At 54.1% G+C, this 23,160-nt stretch overlaps 1 protein-coding gene and 2 long non-coding RNA genes across 4 annotated transcripts; 2 read left to right on the forward strand and 1 right to left on the reverse strand.

The window, feature by feature from the left end:
* Positions 1-376: 376 nt before the first annotated feature.
* On the reverse strand, positions 377-4,622 carry MSX1 (msh homeobox 1). The gene is made up of 2 exons (XM_005554460.5): positions 3,907-4,622; positions 377-1,574 (listed from the first exon to the last, which is right to left on the reverse strand). The coding sequence occupies exons 1-2, from the start codon at positions 4,373-4,375 to the stop codon at positions 1,132-1,134; spliced, it is 912 nt and encodes a 303-aa protein (XP_005554517.1). The 5' UTR covers positions 4,376-4,622; the 3' UTR covers positions 377-1,131.
* Positions 4,623-5,906: 1,284 nt separating this feature from the next.
* LOC135970875 (uncharacterized) lies at positions 5,907-7,635 on the forward strand. 2 transcript variants are annotated; one of them, XR_012435303.1, is made up of 2 exons: positions 5,907-5,985; positions 7,412-7,635. It is a non-coding gene; the product is annotated as an uncharacterized lncRNA (long non-coding RNA). The 2 variants fall into 2 exon arrangements; XR_010586741.1 differs by having other exon boundaries at positions 5,974-6,206.
* A 2,673-nt stretch (positions 7,636-10,308) lies between these two features.
* Positions 10,309-13,405, forward strand: LOC141410374 (uncharacterized). Its single transcript, XR_012435304.1, has 2 exons — positions 10,309-11,839; positions 12,468-13,405. It is a non-coding gene; the product is annotated as an uncharacterized lncRNA (long non-coding RNA).
* The last annotated feature ends 9,755 nt before the right edge of the window (positions 13,406-23,160 follow it).

A 23,160-nucleotide genomic window follows, 5' to 3' on the forward strand; every position in this document is an offset into this window, starting at 1 on the left:
GGAATTGTCTGGATTAGCTGTCTACAGTCATCAAGCCATTTGGGCGATTTGCTTTGTTTTCATAGACAGGTTAAAAGGAGAGAAAGAAAGCAAGAGTTGGTTATAGGTTGCCGAGCAAGTGTCGATTTCAGCTTAAAGTGAATTGGAAAATTGAGCCTAATTATCCTAGGTAATTGCTTCAATTCTCCACTTGACTTTGCTAATGCAGATCTGTCCTGTGTGTTCAAAAAGACACCCCCCTCTATCCCTGCATACCCTGTTATCACCTTTCAAAGTTGCTGGCATAAAACTACTATCAAATTGAAAAGCAACAGTACACATAAAGAGACGGCAAGAAGCAAAATTAAAATAAAACACTAAATCAGTAAAGAAATAATTTTTGTAGCTTAAAATTAATTTATTTAACAAATATAGCTATAATATAAATGATAATAAAATTTCAAATATACAGTATATTACATAGTACACAGAATCCCTTCCAAAGGGATGTTTGAGAGCCACACAAATGTACTGTTAAATAGAAAGAGTTTTTTTTCTTTTTTTTAATTTACAATTGTGTTTCTGGTACTGGTAAGAGAGAGGTCCCTTCAACCTACCTTTGCAACGCATCTGTGTATTCCCTGCCCCCCCAGAGCAAATGTTTTGTTGTTAAACTTCTCTTAAATTTTCCAATGGAAGAAGCTAGGATTCATCTCCCTGGCTTGCTTTTTTTTTTTTTTTTTGAGATTGTTCTCATTTCCAAAATCGTCAGACATCAATTTCTCTGCGCTTTTCCTGCCTGGTGTCAGGACAGGGAAAAGCTATGCAGGAGACATGGCCTCTAGTTCTGTTCAACTGCCAATTCTGCTGGGGACCTTGGATAAATTCTTAACCGCTCTGCCCTCAGTTTCCCCATCTTTAACTTGAGAGTGTAGATCTAAATTCTAGAAAAGTACTAAGGGACCCTTCCAGTCACTTTTCGGCAGGGATCAGACTTCGGAGACTGAACTCAGGGAGCAAAGAACTGAAACTGGAGCAGTGTGGGGGTTAAAAGGAAGGCAGCTGGTGGTGCCGAGCAGTGGAGCACGTCGGGGGTACAGCGCCAGGGCTGGAGGAATCGGATGGCCCACAGGTGGGCGACCGTGGGACCCTCTATGTCAGGTGGTACATGCTGTAGCCTACATGGGCCGTGTAGAGTCCCACTGGCGCCACGGGCAGCGCAGCGCGCTGGAAGGGGCCAGAGGCACCGTAGAGCGAGGCACCCGCCGCGGCCGCTACAGCTGCGGGGCCGCCAAGAGGGAAGGAGAGGCCGAAGGCAGCCGGTGGCAGCATGGGCTTGGCGGCCATCTTCAGCTTCTCCAGCTCTGCCTCTTGTAGTCTCTTTGCCTTGGCGCGGCGGTTCTGGAACCATATCTTCACCTGCGTCTCAGTGAGGCTGAGCGAGCTGGAGAATTCCGCGCGCTCGGCGATGGACAGGTACTGCTTCTGGCGGAACTTGCGCTCCAGTGCCAGCAGCTGCGCGGTGGTGAAGGGTGTCCGCGGCTTACGGTTCGTCTTGTGTTTGCGGAGGGTGCAGGCTGGGGGGCTCAGCCGCCCTGAGGGCCGAAAGAGAAAAATGCAAGGGGTTAAGAGAGAGGCTTTGAGCATAATCAGCCCAAGGAGTAGTAATAATAGTCAAACAATACCAGATATTGAGTGCCGCCCAGTGCCTCAGTGGCGGGCACTGTGCAAGGCACTTGAAAGATATTTTCTCCAATTCGCATTGCAACCCCCGCAGGGGAGGAGTTCCTGTCTACTTTTTGCAAATGAAGAAACTAAGATTTCAGGAGAAAAATGTTGAAGGCCTGGTGTCCACGTCTAAGGCCCAAACAGCTGGGAAGATGTGGAATCACCTTTGTGCTGCCTGGCGGCTTAGGAAGGCCTTCATGGCCGGCCTCCTCCCACGGCCACACAGAGGAAAGGTGGATGTTAATACAGGTGACGAGACATGCAGAAAGAGGACCTGCGCCCAGCCCAAGGGCACATGTAGTTTTACATGCTGGCCAAACATTTATCAGTGCCCGCGAAGTGCTTCAGTGCGGGGGCTAGGCCTTACTGTGGCATAGAATCCAGATCAAATTCTACACTATCCCCTGGAACGCTTTGCTCCTACGGGATTCTAGGAGTAGTTCCCGCAGACCAGAGGTGGAGCAGCGCAGACCATCATGGAGGGTGCACTGTAGCCCGCACTCTTAGAAATAGAAAGTGTCATCTGGAGTGGAGAACGAGGGGCTGCTTTATTCTAACGGACTTTTTCTTTTGATTGTCTCAGTCCTCTGTTGGATTGCGTTCACCCCTGGCGCCAGGGCCCCCTGGCCCCACTCAAACGTGTGTGTGTGTGTGTGTGTGTGTGTGTGTCGGTGTTGGCGGGGGGGAGGGGGGAAGTGTTGAGATTGCCTCTCCCCTCAACCTGTGGCATAGTCAGCAGACACCAACATGCCCAGCTGTCTTTTTCTTTTGACTTCAAAATAAACCTCAAGGGTGGACGGTGAAGAAGCATTAGAGCGCAGGACTAGTGCAGGTCGGGGATGGGGTCCGCTGGGGACTGCCCCCGGATAAAATGTGGAACAAATTATTCCCAACACGGCCGGGATCGCTATGACTTTGTGATCTTGGGGCCCAAGGCCCTAAGCGTTGGAAAGGACACTCTGCTTATGCAGCAGCTTTCCTGGCAGAAAGTGAATTCAAATCGAGGATGTTTCACCACGCGGGTTTTGCCTAAGCATACATTTTTTCACACTTCTTTTAAAAAACAACCACCACAAACAAACAGAAAAAAAAAAAAAAAAAAAAAAAAAACCCACAACGATCCTTTGGACTTTCAGACCACCAGGATATGAGTCAAACGAAATCTCGTGTTAACACCCCGCTTCTTCCCCGCTGGAGGCCACCGGGAGTCCGGGAAGCGCTTGGCCCCCAACTAGCTTTCCGGCGGGCCGCCCGAGGGGCGGGCGCCGAGAGAAACGTCACTCTCTTCAGCGGCGACAACCCAGCGCGGGGCCACCTTCTCCAGCCATTAGGCTTAGGGAGGGACTGGCCTTTCAAAGACGTTTAATCCCCAGATAAAAATCATTCCTCAGCATCACGCCATTGAATTCTGGCTGCTATTATGCCGAGCAAAATAATCGGAGGAAACGAGGAAAACTTGGGAATTTCCCGTGCTCCTGAAATATCTGCGAGCGTGTTCTCTGAGCAGAGCAGCCAGGGGGCCGCGAGGCCTTGGAGCGAACTGCCTTGAGCACCTGGAGTCCACTTTAATGGCTCAGTTCTAGACATTTGTGAGCTTCCGACAGGATTAAAGAGGGCGCCTTCCCCTAATTGACTTGGTGCCCCGCCCCCTCCACTGGAACTTGAGTGTCCCCACCCCTGAATCATCCATCCGCCCAAAGCACCAACTATCTGCCTCAAACTCGAAGGGCATGGGGAGGTGGAATTCTGTAGAAGCTTCGGAACCTCTAGGCAAAGATGTACTTGAAAGCGAAGAGGGGCTGGGGGACGCCAGCTCCTACTGTGAGAAAGTGAAACTCCGGGTGCAGGCAAGATCTGCGCACCACACACATTCATCCGCTGGGGTGAAGCCGATGAAACAGAGTTTGGGATCAGATGAGGGATCATGGACCCCCGGGGTCGTTTGGTGGGGGCAGGAGGACAGGGTGCCCAGACATCGGTGTCCTATCCGTTAACTCCCACCCGCGTCTCCGGGCCAAGGCGAGGAGGTCTGGAACCTTCTTCCTGGGTGGGAATGGAGGGAGGCGCAAGACCCGGCCTTGCAGCCCTCGACTCCCTAGCACCGGCTGCAGGTACGCAGGCGCCGGAGGCCAGCAGGAGCCCTCGGATCCCACACCCCGCCCGGCCCCCTCCCTCGGCGCCTGGGTTCTGGCTACTCACTGGCCGGCGGCGGGGAGAAGCGGGGGCTCTGCATCCAGGGCGTCCTCTCGGGCTTCTCGGGGCTCTCGGCTTTGACGAGCGCATCTTCTGGCAGCTTCAGGAGTCCCCCCACCGAGAAATGGCCGAGCGGCCGCGGCGAAGAGGGCGCGTCCGGGGCGCCCAGCGACCCCGGCGGGACGCCCAGTGGCTGCGCCGGGCCACCCGCCGCCTGCGCGCCCTCGGAGGGCGCCAGGGCGCTCTCCTTGGCCCCCGGCTTCCTGTGGTCGGCCATGAGAGCCTCCACGCTGAAGGGCAGGAGCGAAGGGGACACTTTGGGCTTGGCCCCCTCCTCGTCCGCGCCCATGGCGGCAGCCGTGGCCGCGGCTGCGCTGGGGGCCTGGCCCGCGCCTCCCCCCGCCGGCTTGCCGAAAGCGGAGTCCTCCACTTTGACACCGAGTGGCAAAGAAGTCATGTCAGCAGCCGGGGCCATGCAGAGCCGGGCCCCCCCTCCTGCCGCAGCACGGGCCAGCCGCCGGGCATGGGCTCGGGGCGGGCTGGGAGCGCTGCCTGCCTCTGGGAGCGCCCGGGGCTCTGGCGGGGCGGACCCTCCCGCGCGCGCCTCCCGCCCCTCCCCAGCAGGCCAGCTCCGGCGCGCTGGGCCTGGCTCCTGGTCGTCGCCGCCGCCGCCGCTGCAACACAGGCCGAGTTCCCGGGAGCACCCGCCGGTTCCTGGCCCTGCCGCGGCTCCCCAGAGAACTTGCTAATAAGGCGAGGCCAGCGCGGCGGCGGCCAATCAGCGCGCAAGGGGGCGGGCCCGGAGCGATCCATTGGGCCGCGCTCCTGGGGATTCTCCCGGAGGCGCGCTGGGCCTGGGGGCGCGCAGGGCAGGGCCCAGGCGGCGGAGGGCAGGAGAGGAGAGGGGGTGCCCGGGGAACTTTCCTCCGCGCTGAAGCCCAGGAGGCCCTCTCTGCGGGGGTCCCCCTGGGTCTCTATCTTTCTGTGTTCCCGGGGGATTTTCCCTTGTTCTTGCTCAGTCTCTTCTGTCCTCCTCTCCTCCCCTCTGCTCCTCAGCCCTCTTTTCCGCTACTCTTCCCACCTCCCGCGTCCTTGTTTCTCTCCTCTACTGCTTCTTTTACCTTTCTCTTTAGTCTGTGGCTGGGTTTCCCTGTGCCTTCTCCACTATCTGACCCCCCCCCGCCTTCTTCTTTTACAATAATTTGAGTTGAGGTCATTTCTTATACATTCCTTTTATATATTTTTAAAAATACGCATGGCTATTTATCCTAGGAGAAAGACATACTATTAACTTCTTTCCAAAAAACGAAACAAAATCAAACCTTCATTTTCTTCCTGTTCTGAAATCTTCTAAACTTTACCTAGAGGTAAAAGTGGGCCTTTGTCTCTAACTCAGAGCTGGAGTAAACCTTGCGGGAAGAAGCCAGCTTCCTGTGGTGCCATGGATGTGAGAATACTAAGATTATCTAGAATCTGGAGTCGGTTTTCATACACCATGTGTATTTCTCCCCCACCCTCGCTCTGAACTTCTGTCCCGAGGGTCACAACACCTATAGCGCCCGGCCAGGGAAAGGAGCTGCCGGATTCTTTTGATATAGAAATAAAACCAACAGAAACATCAACAAAACACCGATCTGACCTTAACGTGACCTCAAACAACGCGTCCGCGGAAACAATGACATGTCCCTATCTCTGGGTCGCTGATTCTGGAGGGGAAAGTCACATTTGGGGGAGGGGGCCGGGAAAAGAGGACAGTTCCTGGCGGTGGACTCTCGTGCGGGACTTGAGAACTTTTGTTTTGCCGATTTCGGAGAAAACATGATTTAATGTTTGCTGTTAATAAAAAGAAAGTAACAAACAGGAAAAAATGAGTTGGGGTCAGGGGAGATGCAAGATCTGTGCGAAGCGGGGTCGGCGCTTGGCCATTTTCTGCGCCTGTCGCTTTATGGCCTCTCCTCCCGCGGCCCAGGCCAGCGACTCTCAGGGAGTGAGCGGAGGTGATTGGCGGCTCACTCGGCCCTGCCATTGATGACTGCGGGGTTCTAATCTCCAGGAAACACAAGGGGCTGCCGTGGCCATTTAGGGGTAATTATCCGAGCGCGGAGGGACAGCGAATTCCCTCGACTTTTAACTGGGCGCAATAAAAGCTGTAGATTAGGGGCGTCCAGATTACGGAAAATGAATTAGAGCGGGAACTTTATTAACCGGAAGACGTCTGGGGTCTGGCCGCAGGGGTAGGGCTGCGGACGCCGGAGCGATTGGCGTCCCATCTGTCCCCGAGATATGTTGAGACCTGGGGAAGTTCGGTAATACCTGCATCTGTGAATTTTACGGGCATCTCAGGTTTCTAACGGACCCAAGACTGTAACTCAGGCACTGGGCAGTGTTTGGGGCTTCTAGCTCGAGTTGGGCCGGCTGGACGCGCCGTGCACCGGGGCCCCTGGAGGTTTGCCCGAGAGGGTACAAGGATAGAAGACTTTACGACCCAATTTTGAAGCTCAGCTCGCTGAGGCTGAGCAAGGCTGTGGGGCAAATACCTTGCTGGTAGCCCAACCAGGATGGCGAACTTCGTCCTCCTCCTCCTCTTCTTCTGCTTCTGCTTCTTCCTCTTCCGCTTCCCCTTCCCCTTCCTATTCCCTTTCTTCTTCTCTCCTCCTTCTTCTTCTTTTTGAGACGGAGTTTTGCTCTTGTCGCCCAGGCTGGAGTACAATGGCGCGATCTCAGTTCACTGCAACCTCCGCCTCCTGGGTTCAAGCGATTCCAAAACGGCAAACTTCTATTGCTCCCTTTCTAATCACTCTCTCCAGAACAACCCCCTCCGCGCCCAGCGAGAATCTCCCTTCGAGGCCAGGTTAAAGGGGGAGAGGAAACAGAGGCCTATCTGCTTTTGCGGCCAACATTTAAAAAGCGAGCAGTGTGCCTTTTCGAGTCTTTGCTTAGTTCCGCCCTCACCCTTCTTCTCCAAATGTTTTGCTCCCAGGTCTATTTAAGAATCAGATACAGCCAAGAACTTCTTCCCTAGAAAAATGCACATCTACAAAAACACATTACAAGCAACGGTGCAGACAACTTCAGGGGCTCTGGACCCACATGGAGTGCTCCAGTTAAGAACCCCTGCTTTAGAGCTGAGCGGGGGCTCGAACCCAGAGTGTGGAGCCGCAGGGTGCAGCGGGGGCTAGTGTGGAACTTGCGGCGGTGGCAGTTGAGGAGCGCAAGAGGCCTGGATTTGGCCACGGTGGGGAGGAGGGGGCGGACGGCCTGAGAAGGGCCGCATCGCTAATTGCGGGGATAAACAATCTGTCACGATTCCTCAGCGCGCCTAATAGGCAGACTAGGATGTTGTTTTAAGGCGCCAGCGGCGGCCTGATCAAAGGCTGCACCCGGCGCACGGGCCCTTGAAGTCGCGCCCCTGCCTCCAGGGAGCAAATCGCCTGGCCCCGCAGCCCCGTATCCGCGGCCAGCCCCTCGTCTTCCCGAGCCGAGTCTGAACGCCACCTTGTCTTTTTTACAGGTTCGGCCTTGGTTCGTGTCTGCTGTCGCCCAGCGCGGCGGGTTAACCGCGTGTAAACGTTGCTAGGCAAGGAGAGTGCATCTGCAGAGAAGCGGGTTCAGACTCGGTTCCGTGTCAGAAGAGCGCGGGGCTCTCCTACTGATCTGCCCCTGGATTGACAGAGAAAGGTGCCGGCGGTCTCAAGAGAAAGGAGTCAGAGAAAAGAAATAAAATGTCTGCCTGTTTCCCAGGGTGTTGTTTGTTCCCGCGGAGGAAAGGCACGAGTTAGAGGGGCAGTGAGAGGGAGCCTTCTCTAAGTTATTTTTTGTCTAGGCCTTTACCGATTTCCCGGCCCAGGGGTTCAGCGAGCTGGCAGGCCCCGGGGGCTGAGCCTGTTATCTCGCCGCCAGTTCTAACCTCGAGGCGTTTGTACCCCCGGCATTTCTCCGCGCTGCCGCTGCAACCGAGAAAGCCGGGCAGTAATTCATGCCTGGCAAGGGCAGGGCTGGCCCGCAGCAGATAAAGCTCCAGGACTGGCGCTCGGCTTCCATCCTCTAGACTTCCCTCCCCTCCCCCCTCGCTCCATCTCCCTTCATTTTCAGGCATCCTAAAGCACTCCCCGCCCCCCGGTAGAGCGCCTCTGCATTTCGGATCTTGAAGACGGATTATCCTTCGCCTACTTTCTGGGCAACTGAACTGGTGGTGGGTTTAGGTGGATTTTTTTTTTTTTCCCTAAAATTTTGCAGGTGTTGGGGGAATGGAGGCAGGGGTGGTGTTGTTGCTAGGTATCCACCACCTCCGTGCAAAGATTAATTTTTAGAAGGACCCCATCTTAAAGACGGTTGTCCCAATCTGGGTATTGCTGCACGGGTTGGAGAGCCTGCAGGCTGGCTTCTCACTTCGGCATTTGTTGTCGCCTCCATCGGGTTTTTGTTTATGCCCCCTCCCCCTCTTTCCACTGCATTTTGTGGCCTCGGCCCAGGAATCCCGCGTGCATTTTTTAAAATGTGCAGCTCAGTGGGATCCCCCGGCAATTAGCGAGCCCCAAACAGTCCTCTTTAATAGAATGAATGTGCTATGAAAACCGATTACCCGGAACGATTTATTTTGGTGGGAATTCACCAATCGCCAGGAGGGCGACGGAGTGGGGAGAGGGAGGAGGTATTTTGTCCTGGGGAGGGGGTGGGGGTTGACGGGCAGACAGAAAGCACCGTCATGGGGTCTCCCAATCTCGGGAGGGGGCCTCCCGACCCCGCCATCTCCACTCTTTTGGCCTCTGTCGCCTAGAAGTGAGGAGCTGGGAGTCAGGTTCAGCAAACTGTCTGGGAGTCACTAACTTCGGGAGGACTTCACAGCTTTCCAGAGAAAAACTCCGAGCCCTGAGAACTACAGGGAGTCTTCAGCTATTGGCTGAAGATCCACGACACAGACCTGGAGAAAAACAGCGTTCTGCTTTCCGGAGACGTGGGCAGAACTTGCGCTTTTCAGGAGTTTTAGTACCTCCTTTTAAAAGCGAAGTCAAAATACAAACTCTTTGTGAAAATGTTTCCTCCTTCTTGCTAAATGCTCCTCAAAGTGGGTGCAACTTGTGCGGTGGTACAGTCCGCGTGGAGTGGATTTCACCCGGCGCCAGAGCGAAATTGACAAGCCCCACTCCCTGCTTCTGCCCCCATCCCGCCCTTCCCCCACTTTCTGCTTTCTCTTCTGTCCCAGGCCCGGGCTCCCTTGTGTCTTTAAATTTGGAAGGGGGTGAGCAGGGCCAGGATCAGCAGAAGAGAGCCCCAACCTCCCCCGCTTTCAAATGGCCCAAATTAATGTGATCGCGACGTGAGGGTGCACTTGGGAAGATGAAAGCAGAGGCCGGCCGGCTCTCCTAGAGCTCTATAATTATAGATAATATATCCCATTTCAAAGCAATTAGACCAATCAGGCGTAACGAACCACTTTGCTGCCGACGAATAACAAAGGCGCACGGTTATTTAAGCCCGGAGATGTCAGGCAGACCCCGAGGCTCCAGGGTCGACCAAACATCTTCCATTCTGGCTCTGCCCACCCCCGGCGGAGGAAGGCTGGCGCTTCTCCCCTCCAGCTCTGCCCTGCGCAGCCCGCCGTGGGCCCCATCTCAGTTCCGGCAGGGGGTTGGAGGGAAGGCGAGGAAGAGAACTGCCTCATATTGAGTTGGGTGTCAGGCCCCTTGTCAGAGGTTTCACAAACTTTATCTCTTTTAATCCTCTCTACTCTGTACTCTTGGAGGTAGGTATTGTCAGCTTTCCCCCCACCCCACCCCCCAAGATGAAAGAACAGAATCAGAGAGGTTAAGTGTCTTGCTCAGGGTCACACAGCTAGTTAGTAGTGGGACCGGGATCTGTTCGCAGGTGGGTCTGAACGCCTGGAATCCAATCCCTTCACTCTTGGGTGCAGCCTCTCTAGGGGCGCTTTCAAAAGACGAAATGCATTAAAATATAGCAAGTGTGGACAATGGCTTACGCCTCTAATCCCGGTACTTTGAAAGTCGGGAAGATCGCTTGAGCCCGGGAGTTCAATCCCAGCCTGGGCAAAATAGAGGGACCTCGCCTATACCAAAAAAAAAAAAAAAAAAAAAAAGACCAGGAGTGGTGGTGCGCGCCAGTAGTCCTGGCTACTCAGGAGGCTGAAGCGGGAGGATCTCTTAAACCCGGGAGGTTAAGGCTGCAGTGAGCCGTGATCGCTCCACACTGCTCTAGCCTAGGTGACAAAGCAAGACCCTGTCTACTAAAAAAAAAAAAAAAATACATGTGATGCTCGCAGTATTTTTATGGAACCGCCTCCGCGTCCCGCCCCCCAATCCACGAAATGGGTCTTCGGCCGTACTCACTACTTTTATCTTATGCTCCTCCCCCTCCCGCCCACCACCTTCTTTGGGAGTCCTGAACACTGTCGAGTTTTTCCATGAATTTAGGAAATGTCGAGGATCTCAGGTCTCTCTGAGAAGAAAACAGACCCAGGGCTGCGAGCCAGGTAACCAGCTGAGGGTGGAGGGCCAATTTTTCTAAGCCTCTGTTTGTCGTCTTTGAAATGGGCAAGGACGGGCAGGAGCAATGATCAAGAGACTCCGGAAGACAGAGATTCCCCGGCCCAGGAGGCGCAGAGCCTTCCGTGGACACCGCGACGGAGAGAACCGAAGACCGCCCGACGCCTCTGAGAGACCCAGATATGGAGTGAAACTGAAGGCAAGCTGGGGATGCCGAGAAAGGCCAGAGCTGAGGCTGGAAAAGAGGGGCGTCCAGGGAGAGAGTTTCCCCCGGAAAAGCCGCCCCGCGCCCCACCTTCGCGGGGGCAGCTGTCGGGACCGTGCGGGGTTCGGGAGCTACCTCTCCACGAGGAGGCGGCCCGCGGACAGCCCGGTGGGTGGGAGGAGTCTCTTATTTTTCTAGGACTCGGGTTTGTCCCTGGCTTTCGGCGACATTCCTTTCCTGTGTCTGTCAGTCTGTCTGTCTGTCTGTCTGTCTGCCTCTGAATGTCGGCGCCTAAGGCGGTCTCCCCTCCGAGCGCCTCTCTTGGTCTCTGTGGGTAGGTCTCGCAGCCTCTGCCTCTTCCGCTCTCTGCACTGCTTCTCCAGGCGCGTGGCTCGGTCTCTCTTCCCCTCCCTACTGCTCAGCTGTTTTCTCTGGAAATCTCTCTCGCGTACCCCGCCCCTCCGCCCAAGTTTAAGTCTGAATCACTGCTGTCAAATCGCTGAGAAGCTGCGTTGAGTCCAGCAAGTTCTTCCTGGAGGCTGTCTGCAATTTCTGCAGCAGCCGGCGCACCTTCGGGAGAAGCAGTACAGCGCCGGGTCGGCCCAGGCGGGAGAGGGAACTCCTGCAGGTGGCTTTTCCGCGGCTCCCTTTCCACGTCTGGACCGCGCGCTGCACAATGCACTACCTTCCCCCGGGCAGCCCTGAGGACCGAGGAGCAGTGGCCCAGGCCGCAGCAGGCCGGGCTGAGCTTGAAGGAGCCAGCGTATAGTAATTCATCCCCACTGTCCCAGAACACGAGGAACGGAACTGGAGGGTGCAAGCCGGGCAATGCAGAGGATCTTAAGGAGGGGGAAAGGGTCACCGGGAACCCACCAGTCGGCCCACCCGGGAGCCGCTGGAGGCAGCAGGCAGCATCTGTTTTCTGGAGGGGCAGCTGGTACAGCGCAGGGCACCCAGGCTGGACTCCAGCATGTTCCCTTTTAGCTGCTGACTCCCTGTCTTTAGGGCTGGAAGAGCCACAACCCTGGCCACCTGGAGTCTCCGCTCTCTTGCGCTAACCGCCCAGAGCTCCGCCGGCCCGGGATAGGCAGCAGCAGGCCTACGCCCTGTATCTTTGGGCCTGGCTTTCCTCGTCCTTGAGCGAGATGGAGGGGTGTTCACCCTACCGGAGGGCCTCTCTGGGTAGAAAACAGAGGTCCAGAAGAGACAGTGGCTGGGAAGCCTCCCGCATGCAGTAAGTGCTTAATCAGTGCTCACTGAGTATGAAGAGAGGAAGGAGAGAGTCCATGGAGTTTGCCTTTCAGTCAAAAAACCAATAGTGAATTTCAGTGGGGAAAGTTGGGGAGGTGGAGCACCAATGACCCAGGGTCTCTGTGACTTGGTGAGACCTGGACAAGGCTCTTTCCTCTCTTGCCTCTTTTCCCCAGGCACGGCCTCTTGCTCACCACAGCCCCCACCCCAACCTGGGTTTGTTATGGAGAATAGGGCAGTCCCTCCCCCTCCCCGGGTGGGGTGGGGATGCTGTGTGACTGTTTTTGGTCCTTGCACTTTTCTGAGCCAGGGTCACTGACACGGCTGAGACCAAGCTGAGGGACTGGGGAGGGGAGGGGCGGGATGCTCATGCTCACTCCTCCTCAGGCCTTCCTTTCAGCCCAGGAAAACAAAACAAAACAAAACCAAAAAAACGCCGGGGCTGCAAGAAACTAGACATCTGGCGCAACACCCATCCTCCGTAGAAAGGGACACTGAGGCCCAAATAGGAGTCATTTTCCCAGAGGTATCTGAGCCAGAAACTGGCAGAACTGATACTAAGTGCATGTTTTCCAACCACCAACTCAGTGCTCATCCTTCCTCGTCCTCAGAAAGGTCAAGATACCTGGGGCATTTCCCGGCCTCTCTGAGTAGAAGCCACCTATGCCATGTGGCCTGCACCTTCGCTACCTCGCAGAGGGCCATGTCCAGTCGTGAGGACTGGGGTGCAAAAGGCTGTAAAGTGTGGGGCACCCTGCACACTCTGGCCCGGTAGGTTCGGAGAGCATCTCTTCTGCTCCCTGCTGTGGGAGGAGGGTGCAGCCCGGGTTCAGTTCTTGGAGCTGGGGGCGCCTGGAGAAAACCCGCTTTGACTACGTGCTCCTCCGTGCTAGGTGCTTCACATGCACCACCAAAGTTAATTCTCATGATAGTCCCGAGGTGAGCACCCCACTTTTCAGATGAGAAAGTGGCCACCCAGGGAGTTGAAGTGGCGAGGTCCTGGCCGCGCAGCTGTGCATGGGGACCATCAGGACTGGAACCCGTGGGCGCCATTGTGCAGTTTCCCATATATCGCAGGCTGGAGGGGGGCCTCTGGTTGCGTGCCTTCCAGCCTCTGCATGAGGTAGGTTGACCCTGGGGGTCGCAAACGTCTCAGACTTTGGTTTTCCCTGTACCGTGAATGTCAGGGAGGCTCCGACTTCCTGGGTCCCCCAGGTCTAGAGTGTTCACAGGTTCTCAGGCACGCAGAAAGGGCAGGACAGTGATTCCCTGTGAAGCCCTGCCCTCCACCTCACCCCACTGGGCTCTGCGGGAGGGGGTGAGTGTGCCAGCCTCCACCTCTGACCTGAGCAAGTGACCATCCCTGGATCCCAGTTCCTGCATCCGTGTCATGGATCTGCTAAGCCCCATTCTGTCTTCCTCCTTGAAGCTGTGCGAGGAGGATCTGAGTCCGAGGAGACTGGAAAATCAAGGAGCCAAATACCAGCATGAGAAAGACTTTTTTCTTGTTAATAATAGCATGCATTAAACAATTACTGTTGCCAAGCATTGTTCTGAGTTCTCAGCATGTCTTAATTTACTTCATCCTCACAGCAACTCTATTTTTATCCCTAGTTACACAGGAGAAACTGGAGTTAAACAGTTCACACGAGCAAAAACGAGCATAAAACAAGCCGTCTGGGCGCTCGGGATTTTCAGGGATGAGTCCCACTTGCGAGACTCCCTGCTGTGGACTTCCTGATGATGATAGGCAGGGAAGGCTGCTTCCGCTACCCCTGCGCCAATCCCTGTGCTTGGCCATGGGGTGGCTCCCCAGAGCGAGCTCATGTGGGTCCCTGAGACCAGTACAAAGCCTGATATAAAGAGGGGACCTCAGAGGGGGATGAATGGCTGACTACCAGGCAGTCAACCCTTCATCAGCCAGGCTGGGCTTCTAACCCAGAGCACCCCATACACATGGGAGGCTGCCACCGGGTGGTGGGTAAGGCCTGAGGGCAGAGCCTGGGGGTTAGGGGTGGGGACAATCCATCGGAGTGTTGGTCCCAGATTTCTTGAAAGACATGTTAAAAAGAAAGCTGAAGTCACCCCTCTTCGGTGGCTTATTCTCATGTGTTTAAATTTCCTTTGTTTTTTTCCAGACAGGGTTTCACTCTGTTGGCCAGGCTGGAGTGCAGTGGCACAGTCTTGGCTCACTGCATTCTCAACCTCTTGGAGTCGAGCGACCCTCACACCTCAGCCTCCTGAGTAGCTGGAACCACAGGCTTGAGCCACCATACCTGGCTAATTTTTAAACGTATTTGGTAGAGCCTGGGTCTCACTACGTTGCCCAGGCTGCTTGCAGACTCCTGGGATCCAGTGATTCTCCCACCTTGACCTCCCTAAGTGCTGGGATTACAGGTGGGAGCCCCTGAGCCTGGCCTAAATCTCTTTTGCACTTGAAGATGGGTCTAGCTACCCTTTCCTCCACTGAGAAGAAAGCTGAGGCCCAGAAAGGTCAGGCAACATGCTTGGTGTCACACAGAACCATTTTGTGAGGCCTCTAAGACCAGTGGCTGTCCCCACAAGGCAGCCTGCCCCTACCCAAGGCACCTCCCACTGCCGCTTGCTCCCTCACCGGTGTCCAGAGACGGGCTGTGGGAATGGAAGGTGGGCTAAGCATCCCCTAGGAAGATGTGGCAGGTTGTCATCCAGAGGCCCGGTCTTTCCAGGAAGGCCAGTTTTCCCTCCCTGGGTTTTATGGTAGAGGAGAGAGAATTATTCTCCTGACAGCCCCTCCCCAGTCTAGGGTTCTCCCAACCCCCTCTAGCTTCTCCTGTCCCAGTCAGGGTGTAGGACCACCCTACCTGATGGAAGATTCCATCCCTGGGGAGACCCCCTATCTGATCGAACGCTGGGCCCTTGGCCACAGTCCAATTAAGTGAAAATAGATCTGGCCTTATCAGATTCAGGCCGTAGTCCCCAGGGTGGTCCCCTCAGTGCCCGGAGGGTCCCTGTCTCTTTGACTTTCCTGCTCAGACACACTTGTTTAAACAGACCCCTTAGGGCCTTCAGTAACCTGAGCCAGCCTGGAGGGCAATTGCCAGGTAAGGCGCAGTGGTTCAGATGGTGAGTGGAGCAGCCAAGAGCACAGAGGAGGCAAAGGCAGTGTGAGGAGAGCAGGGTAAAACCACCTTTAGAACACAGAGGAGTCTCTTGAGCTTGCTCTGGGGGTTTAAATCCTGGCTCCACCCCTTTCAGCTTTGTGGTCTTGGACAAATTACTGACGTCCTTTGGGCCTTGGTTTCCCATTATGGTGAGGATTCAATGAACGTGAACACATCTAAGGTTCTTGGAGCTATGTGGGCTCAGCCTGAGGGCTCAGTGATCTGAAAATCCAGATGCCCAGCAAGTCATTTTTACCATCACAACAGCCCTGGAATGTGGTTACTACTCTGCTGCTCTACAGGCAAGAAAGCCAGGGGCCAGAGAGATCCAGTGACTGACATTGACCAATGTCTAGAGACTGGGTCCCCACCCAGGCTTGTGGCCCCAGGCAGGTGTTCTTTCTATCCCACCAGGCCACTGAACAGCTCCTAACTCAGGATCTGAGTCAGGTTCCAGCACCTGTCCAGTGTAGGCAGGGGCAGAGCACAGCGCATCTGGGGATGTAGGTCCTTGGCCTCCTTCTCCTCCCAGTTCCAAAGTCCTGGGCCTCAGGTCTCTACAGGAGCCGTCCTCCCTTCTCCGCATCTCCCATTCCCTGCCGTCTCCACCGCCATGTCTGGCTCAATCCAACAGCCACACTCTTGGATTGCAGTTAGACCCACATGCCAAGCATACTCCAGCCTCAGGACACCCGTGTGGCTCTTCCCTCTGCCTGACATGCTATTCCCACATATCCTACTGATCCCTTACTGCCTTCAGGGTTTCTGCTCTGAGGGTATGTCCTCAGAGAATGCTTCCTGACCACCTTCACTGAAATAATAGACAACCCTCTCCCCAGCCAGGCAATCGTTTCCAAAATCCTGCTTTAACTTTCTCCAGAGTATGCATTGCCATCAACATTTTATTATCATCTCCGGTTAGTTGTTTATCTGTCTCTCCCCATTAGGACTTCAGCCACATATGGACAGATACTTTGTTTTGCTCATGGCTATCTCCCCAGTACTCAGCACAGAGCCCAACACATAGTAAATAATTAATAAAAAAATTTAAAAAGAGACTGGGTCTCGCTATGTTGCCCAGGTTGGTCTCAAATTCCTGAGCTCAAGCGATGCTCCCGCCTTGACCTCTCAAAGTGCTGGGATTACAGGCGTGAGCCACCGCACCTGGCCCAATAAATATTTTTGAATGACTGAATAAATCTCACATACTTACTGTAACTTCATGGCCTTGATGGCCTCCGTTTTCTCATCTCTAAAATGGGCCTAATAAGTCTATGCATCTTATATTGTTGTGAAGAATAAACTAGAGAAAGCGTGGCAAGTGCCTGGTGCAGTGCCTGGCACCAAGGAGACCTGCAGAACTGTTGTTGTTGTTGCTGTTTCCTGACTAAAAAAGGTGAGTGGACTTTCCAGAAGGTTTCTGCTCTTGAGTGGAGTTAGTGCAGCAGGGTCAACTTTAGTTCCAGGTTTTTATCATTCACCCCAGAAGATAAAGCCACTTCCCATCCTGTATTTTATCTGAGCCTTTCAGTGACTCTATGAGCTGGCCAGGAGATGTTTAGGTCTTTTTGGAAGTGGAAAGACAAGGCCCAGAGAGGTTAACACACTAACCCAGAGGTCACACAGCTAAGCAGCCCTTTCACACTCCCAAGAGAGCTCTCTTGACCCTACTCTAAGTTCTCATTCAGAGACTAGAAGCTTGCAGCTGACATCCTTGGACCTTACTTATCTGAGAGGGCAGGTTCCAATAGGCTGGTCCCTTCAACAGGGACTGGTGCCAGGCAGTTTCCCTCAGAAAGACTCTGAGCTAAGGGTAGCCCTGTAGATGTAGACCTGGAGGAAGGGTCGGGATTGGGCCAAGCTGAGTGGAGGGGGCTAAGCAGGTGCAGGTGAAAGGACAAAGGCAGGGAGGTGGAGGGTGCGGGTATGCAGGGTATGAGTGACCCCAAGGCTCTGGCAACCCACCCTGCTTCTGGTAGTTCTACCAACTCAGCCTTTGGTCAGAGGTCAGGGGGCCGTTATGGGCTTCCATGGACTCTGTCTCCCCTGTAATGATAGTCGTTCCAGCTGCCTGCTCAAGCCCTCATTTTCCTGTTTACAAGCTTTCTAGAAAACAGAAGTAAGCCCAGCACGCCCCTCCCCACTTCCTAGGCAGGAGTGCCAGTTCTGAGCTCTGAGTGCCGACAGCAAACCCTCCCTGGGACTCTCCTGGGGCTGGCAGTGATCTTGGTAGTCCCTGTTTGCCTGTGGTGGGGGTAGGGAGGGTTGTGGAGTTTCTGTCTTCAAAGGCAAATTTGGGCTGAGATTGAGGCTTTGCCTTCACAATTCAAAGACAGGCAGTGAGAACAGAAGGCAGAGATGTGACGCTGGCTCAGTGTGAGGCACTGTTCGTATCTCATTGAATGTGTCCAATGACCCTGATATCCATGCACTATGAACCCATTCAATAGATGAGAAAACAGAGGCACAAGAGTCTGTGGTCTATGACAAGAGTCCCCCTGAATGGTGTTTGCTTCTTGCATGTAAGACACGTGGAGAAAATTAATAGCATAATGATTACTACCATGAAGCTTCCAAACACCTACTAGGGGCAGGCTCTTTACACACATTACCTTGGTTAATCCTCCCAGTCACATGGGGTTTACACCACAGTCTCCATCTGACAGATGGAGAATATAATGGGGGTGAATAGTCACTCACCCAAGGTAATTCAACTTCTGGAAGACAAGGGAGGACTTTAGCCTCTAAAAGAGTCTCCTCCAAGAGGAAGCTGCCCCTTTGTGGGGAAGACTAGGCAGGCTTGTGAAAGTACAATGAAAGGAAACAAACATTTTTGTTGCCTTTTTCCCTGGCAGGAAAAGCCCCTGGGATTGCCCCCTCTCCGTATGTGCAAGGACATCAAAGGCAGGACAGAACTGCTCTGAAATCCCAAGCCAGGGGCTGGGTCTCCCCTAGGGAGGGAGCCTGGATGAAAGGGAGAGAGAGGGAGGCAGATGGAGCAGGAAGAGGAGGAAATGAAGGCGCATCAAAGCCCCCCCTCTCCTGGCTCCACCGGGATCTGCTGTGCCCCAGTGGGGTGGGGGCCTAGGTGGGGTTGAGGCCTTCAAAGAGGAGCCCTTGAGGCACTCAGCCTACTGCTACTGAATGCAAGGCCCTAAGATAGGGCATTCAGGGTCTCCCAATGAGGGCTTCAAAAAAATCAGTGCTTGTAGCTGGGTGCTGTGGCTCTTGCCTGTAATCCCAGCACTTCGGGAGGCCAAGGGAGGCAGATCACCTGAGGTCAGGAGTTCGAGACCAGCCTGGGCAACATGATGATACCCCATCTCTACTAAAAATACAAAAATTAGCTGGGCATGGTGGCGCATGCCTGTAATCCCAGCTACTCAGGAGGCTGAGGCAGGAGATCGCTTGAACCAGGGAGGCGGAAGTTGCAGTGAGCTGAGATCGCACCACTGCACTCCAGCCTGGGCCACAGAGCAAGACTCCGCTTCAAAAAGAAAAAAAAAAATCAGTGCTTGTGATAATGCCATAGAATTAACAATCTTGCCAAAAGGGCCAGTGCCTCACTGACTTGATGTCATTCACTCTTTTTTTTTTTTTTTTTTTGAGACGAAGTCTCGCTCTGTCACCCAGGCTGGAGTGCAGTGGCGCAATCTCAGCTCACTACAACCCCCGCCTCCCAGGTTCAAGCAATTCTCCTGCCTCAGCCTCCTGAGTAGCTGGGACTACAGGCCTGCGCCACCACACCTGGCCAATTTTTATATTTTTAGTAGAGACGAGGTTTCACATGTTGGCCAGGCTGGTCTCGAACTCCTGACCTCAAGTGATCCACTCATCTTGGCCTTCCAAAGTGTTGGGATTACAGGCATGAGCCACTGTGCCCAACCCTTGTTCACTCTTTCCACCCGACCTGTGACGGGGGGCATCATGGTCCCATAGCTGTGGGAGAATGGGGCAAGTTGTTGAGCATAGTGGGATCCCCACTGCACATCAGGGTCTGTGTGACTCCGGGGCAAGGGCTCTTCGGCCCCACCACACGAGGCTTGGAATAGAAGTTGTCCTATTCGGATGCATATTCATTTCCTAACGTGGTCCTAACAAAGTACCACAAATTGTATGGCTGAAAATAGCAGTAATGTGTTTTCCCACAATCTGAGGGCTAGAAGTCTGAAATCAAGAGACTGGCAAGGCCGTCTCCCTCTGAGACCCTGGTAGAATCTTGCCCTGCCTCTCTGGGCTTTGGTGGTGGCCAGCAATTCCTTGGGGTTCCCTGGGTTGTAGCTGCTCACTCCAGTCTCTGACTCTGTCTCTCATGGTGTTCCCTTGTGCCTCTCCACATCACCATCCCTCTGTGTGTCTGTGTCCACATTTCTGTCTTCCTGAAGGACAGCAGTCATATTGGACGAAGGGTCCACCTACTCCAATCGGACCTCATCTGAATTTGATTACTTCGGCAAAGACTCCATTTCCAAATAAGGTCACCTTCGCTGTTCCCAGGGGTTAGGACTTTCACATATCTTTTGTGGTGGTGGAGCGGGGCGGGATGGGGGCGCACAATTTAACCCACAACAGGACAGATGTGTCTCCCCTTCTACTCACAGGGAGCTCTGTGGCACCACTGGCCCCCAGCTCTGAAAGCCACTGACTCCAAGTGAAATAATAGCAATGAAAACTCCCAGGTGCCCAATTTCCTTTAGGTGATGTGGCCCATTCACCTCCTTTTGCAACACCCTCATTCAATTTTGTACACTAGCCGGACTGGCATCATTATCCCCACTGTACAGACAAGGAAATAGAAGGTTTAGAAACATGCCACGGTAAAGCTTAAATCTGAAACAATATCTGTTTGACTTCAAAACCAACCACCATCCCCCCATGCCACCAGGGGTTGGGGTGGGCAGGCAAGGGTTAAGGCTGAAGGGAAGGTGGGCCCTCCAGGCTCTGCTGGCTCCCGGAGCGCTGAGTGTGATGCCGGGGTCCGGGCTCTGTCGGTTGCCGGGGTGCTGATTAAGATGTCACAGAAGATTACGCTGTCAGGTGCAAGAATCACACTCCAGGAGGGGTGGCTGCTGGGCCGGGAGGGAGGTTACCCTAGCAACGGAGACGGACCGTCCATGCAGTGCAGTGTCCCAGCCTGGTGAGAAGGGCTTGGGGTTCAGCATCACCTGTCCTGGATAAAAAATTTGGCCCCTTGACCCTGCAGCTGGGTAACGGTGGGTAAAACAGTTCACCTTCTGAGCTTCCTGGCCTCATCTCTGAGATGGGGGAGTCATTCCATCCCTGTGTGGATCAAATGGCAAAGCCAGAGAAAATCCCACGTCTCTGCAAGCATCTGCCTCATGGTGGTTCCCTGGGAACACCAGGCAGGCATTAGCTCCAGAGCTGAGGCCCGGGCATGGGTAGGCTTGCCCAAAGGTGGCAAAGAAATAGTACCAAGTCACCTCGCTGCTGGGACCGAGGCGCTGGGAATGCGGGGTCACCTGGTGATGGGGGGCCCTGTCTGCAGCCTTCTTTGTGCTAATCAGCGGGGAGATCAGTGGCTCCTCCTCTGAGTCTCCTAAACTTTCTGCACAAAGTAGTGTTGACCACAGCACACAATTACTGTCTATTCTATTCCATTGTTGGCTTTCTATTCAGCCATGAAACCTGTCTCTTTAGATGCCTAAAGCTCAGCATATGGCCCAAATGCATGTTGAAATAAAGGAAAAGATGAATGAAGGTGTTTGCTCACATTCCCCCTCTATTCTTTGGAATAAATTTCTTCTGTCATGGAGGAAGAAATATTCTTTCTCTTCTGCAAAGCTACTCTTCTGCAAAGCTACTCTTTCCCTGTCCTTAATTCTGATCTTATTTTCCCAAGTCCTGGCTTTCATTCACCCACGCACCATCCACCCATCTCTCCCGCCACCCATCCAGGCAGCAGACCGTGGCTGAGTGTCTGTCTCTGAGCCACATCCTGTGCCAGGCCAATAGGGCCAAGTCAGACTGGGACCTTGGTCCAAACTAGTTCTCACTCAGCCTTGTAAAGGTGAGGGGGCGTGAACCCAAATCTGTGTGATGCATAGTAGAACTCGCAGGCTGTCTCGGAGAACAGCACACGGCAGAGGAAGGAGAAATTATGTTCCACTCAGGAAACAAGGGAAGCCAGAGCGGACAGCGACCTCTCTTTGAAGGAGGATTTGGGCACAAGAAGTGAGCAAAGAAATAACTGGGAAACACCCTTGTCTTTCACTGCCCTCACCACATCCTGATGTCTCCTCTCCTTTGTGGAGCCCTCACATGGGTTCAGAGAGGTTAACTAACTTCCTCCAAGTCACCCAGCTCATAAGTGGTAGCACTGATTGGAGAAGCTCGAATGTCAATCTTCAGAAAGGCCTTCCTGGACCACTTCCGTGTGTCTCACTTGGCCTATTTTCAGTCAATCCCTGTCCTGTGTCTTTTGTCCCTCTCCCCTGCTGGAAGGCGGGCTCCACGATGGGGGTGGGGAGGGGTGGCCTTGCCTTGCTTCTGCTCTGTGCCTCGCCCCTGGAAACTAGCAGGTGCTCAAAGACATCTCTCTGAGATGCTGTGGATGCACCAGTCCCTGTTCTGACCCAAAGGACGGTCACCTGGTCCCGAACCTTCTTTCCACTCCTGGTAGCCCTCTCCTTGGGGGTCTGATCTGCCCTCACCGCTCAGCTACCTTTTAACTCTGGCCCCTTGGCTCTGCAGCTGAGCCCCTCAGTCAAACGTTGTTCGGGCTCGGTGTCTCCTGGCCAGGGCTGGCATCCCTGCTGCACACTTCTGATCATCTCAGAAGCCGTGCACCTCACAAGCAGATAATTGAAAAGATTACCCTGAGATGGGACTCGTGGAGGTTGATTTATTGTGCGTCATCCCTACTTCAGGGTTTTTATTAGAAATTGAAGAATGGCTTTCCAACTTGAGGCTGTGTTTAACCTCCACCAGTCCTGCAAACCAACAGTGGCTCCCAGGGTGGCTGCAAAGTCACCGCACACCAGAGCTCTGCCCTGCAGCAGCACCCTTGAGCGGCTCTCACCCCAGAAACACAGCCTCTCCCTCTTTTTTTTTTTTTTTTGAGACTGAGTCCTGCTCTGTCACCCAGGCTAGAGTGCAGTGGCACGATGTTAGATTACTGCAACCTCTGCCTCCTGGGTTCCAATAATTCTCATGCCTCAGCCTCCTGAGTAGGTGGGATTACAGGCACCCACCGCCACGCCTGGCTAATTTTTGTATTTTCAGTAGAGATGGGATTTCACCATGTTGGCCAGGCTGGTCTTGAACTTCTGACCTCAGATGCTCCACCCACCTTGGCCTACCCTCCTTTCATTTCTCCCTCCCTCCTGTCTGTGCTTGGGGGCCTTGAGAGAACTGGTTAAGAGTGGGCACTCGAGCTAGACTATCCAGGTTAGTGGGTGGGGAAGAGGCTGGACCTAGCAGGCACTGTGCTGCAGTAGAGGCAAATATTGTGTGGAATCCACCCTGCTCCAGGAAGCCCTCCTTGATTCTCCTCTTTCCTATCTGGAAGTAGTCCCTTTCCCAGGTGTGTTCAGAGCTATTGGCTGGTGCCTATGTCTGTAGCACCTGCCCTGCTCGCCTGGCACTGGAGTGGCTGTGTTCACTGTCAGTCTGTTCCCTCTCCTTCAAGGCAGAGGCTCTGTGATCTGTGAGAACAGAGGCCAGGAAATGGGGGATGATGTCAGGTACTACGGAAGGTGTGGGGTGGGGAGTGGTTAGATGATGTATTGGACCTCATAGGCCAACAGGAAGATCAGCTGGGGACTGGTCCATAATCCAAGTGAGATGACCACACTGGTGAACACAGCATTTAGTAGCTGGGTGGCTTTGGGCAAATCGCCTGACTTCTTTGAACTTGCTATTCCCCATTTATTTCTACCATGAGATAATAACACCCACCTTACTGGGCCAGCAGCATGGGCATCACCTGCCAACTTGAGAGGAACACAAATCATTGGGTCTACCCCTGACCTGCTGAATCCAGAACTCTAGGATGGGGCCAGTAGCCTGTGCTAAGGGAGCCCTCCTGGGGATTTCCATGCACACTCAAGGTCGAAATCCACTGCCTTGGAGCATTGCTGAGAGCAGTAGAGGAGATAATGTGGGTGCAGCAGTTGGCACAGCGAGGCACACGGGGTCTCCG

This window comes from Macaca fascicularis, chromosome 5 (assembly GCF_037993035.2).
Source record: "Macaca fascicularis isolate 582-1 chromosome 5, T2T-MFA8v1.1".
Taxonomy (NCBI): domain Eukaryota; kingdom Metazoa; phylum Chordata; class Mammalia; order Primates; family Cercopithecidae; genus Macaca; species Macaca fascicularis.

Bases quoted from the DNA above. Each gene is read 5' to 3' on its own strand.
- MSX1 (XM_005554460.5), bottom strand. From the start codon at position 4,375: ATGGCCCCGGCTGCTGACATGACTTCTTTGCCACTCGGTGTCAAAGTG. The intron at 1,575-3,906 runs GTGAGTAGCCAG...TTCGGCCCTCAG, and splicing joins CTTCTCCCCGCCGCCGGCCA to GGCGGCTGAGCCCCCCAGCC.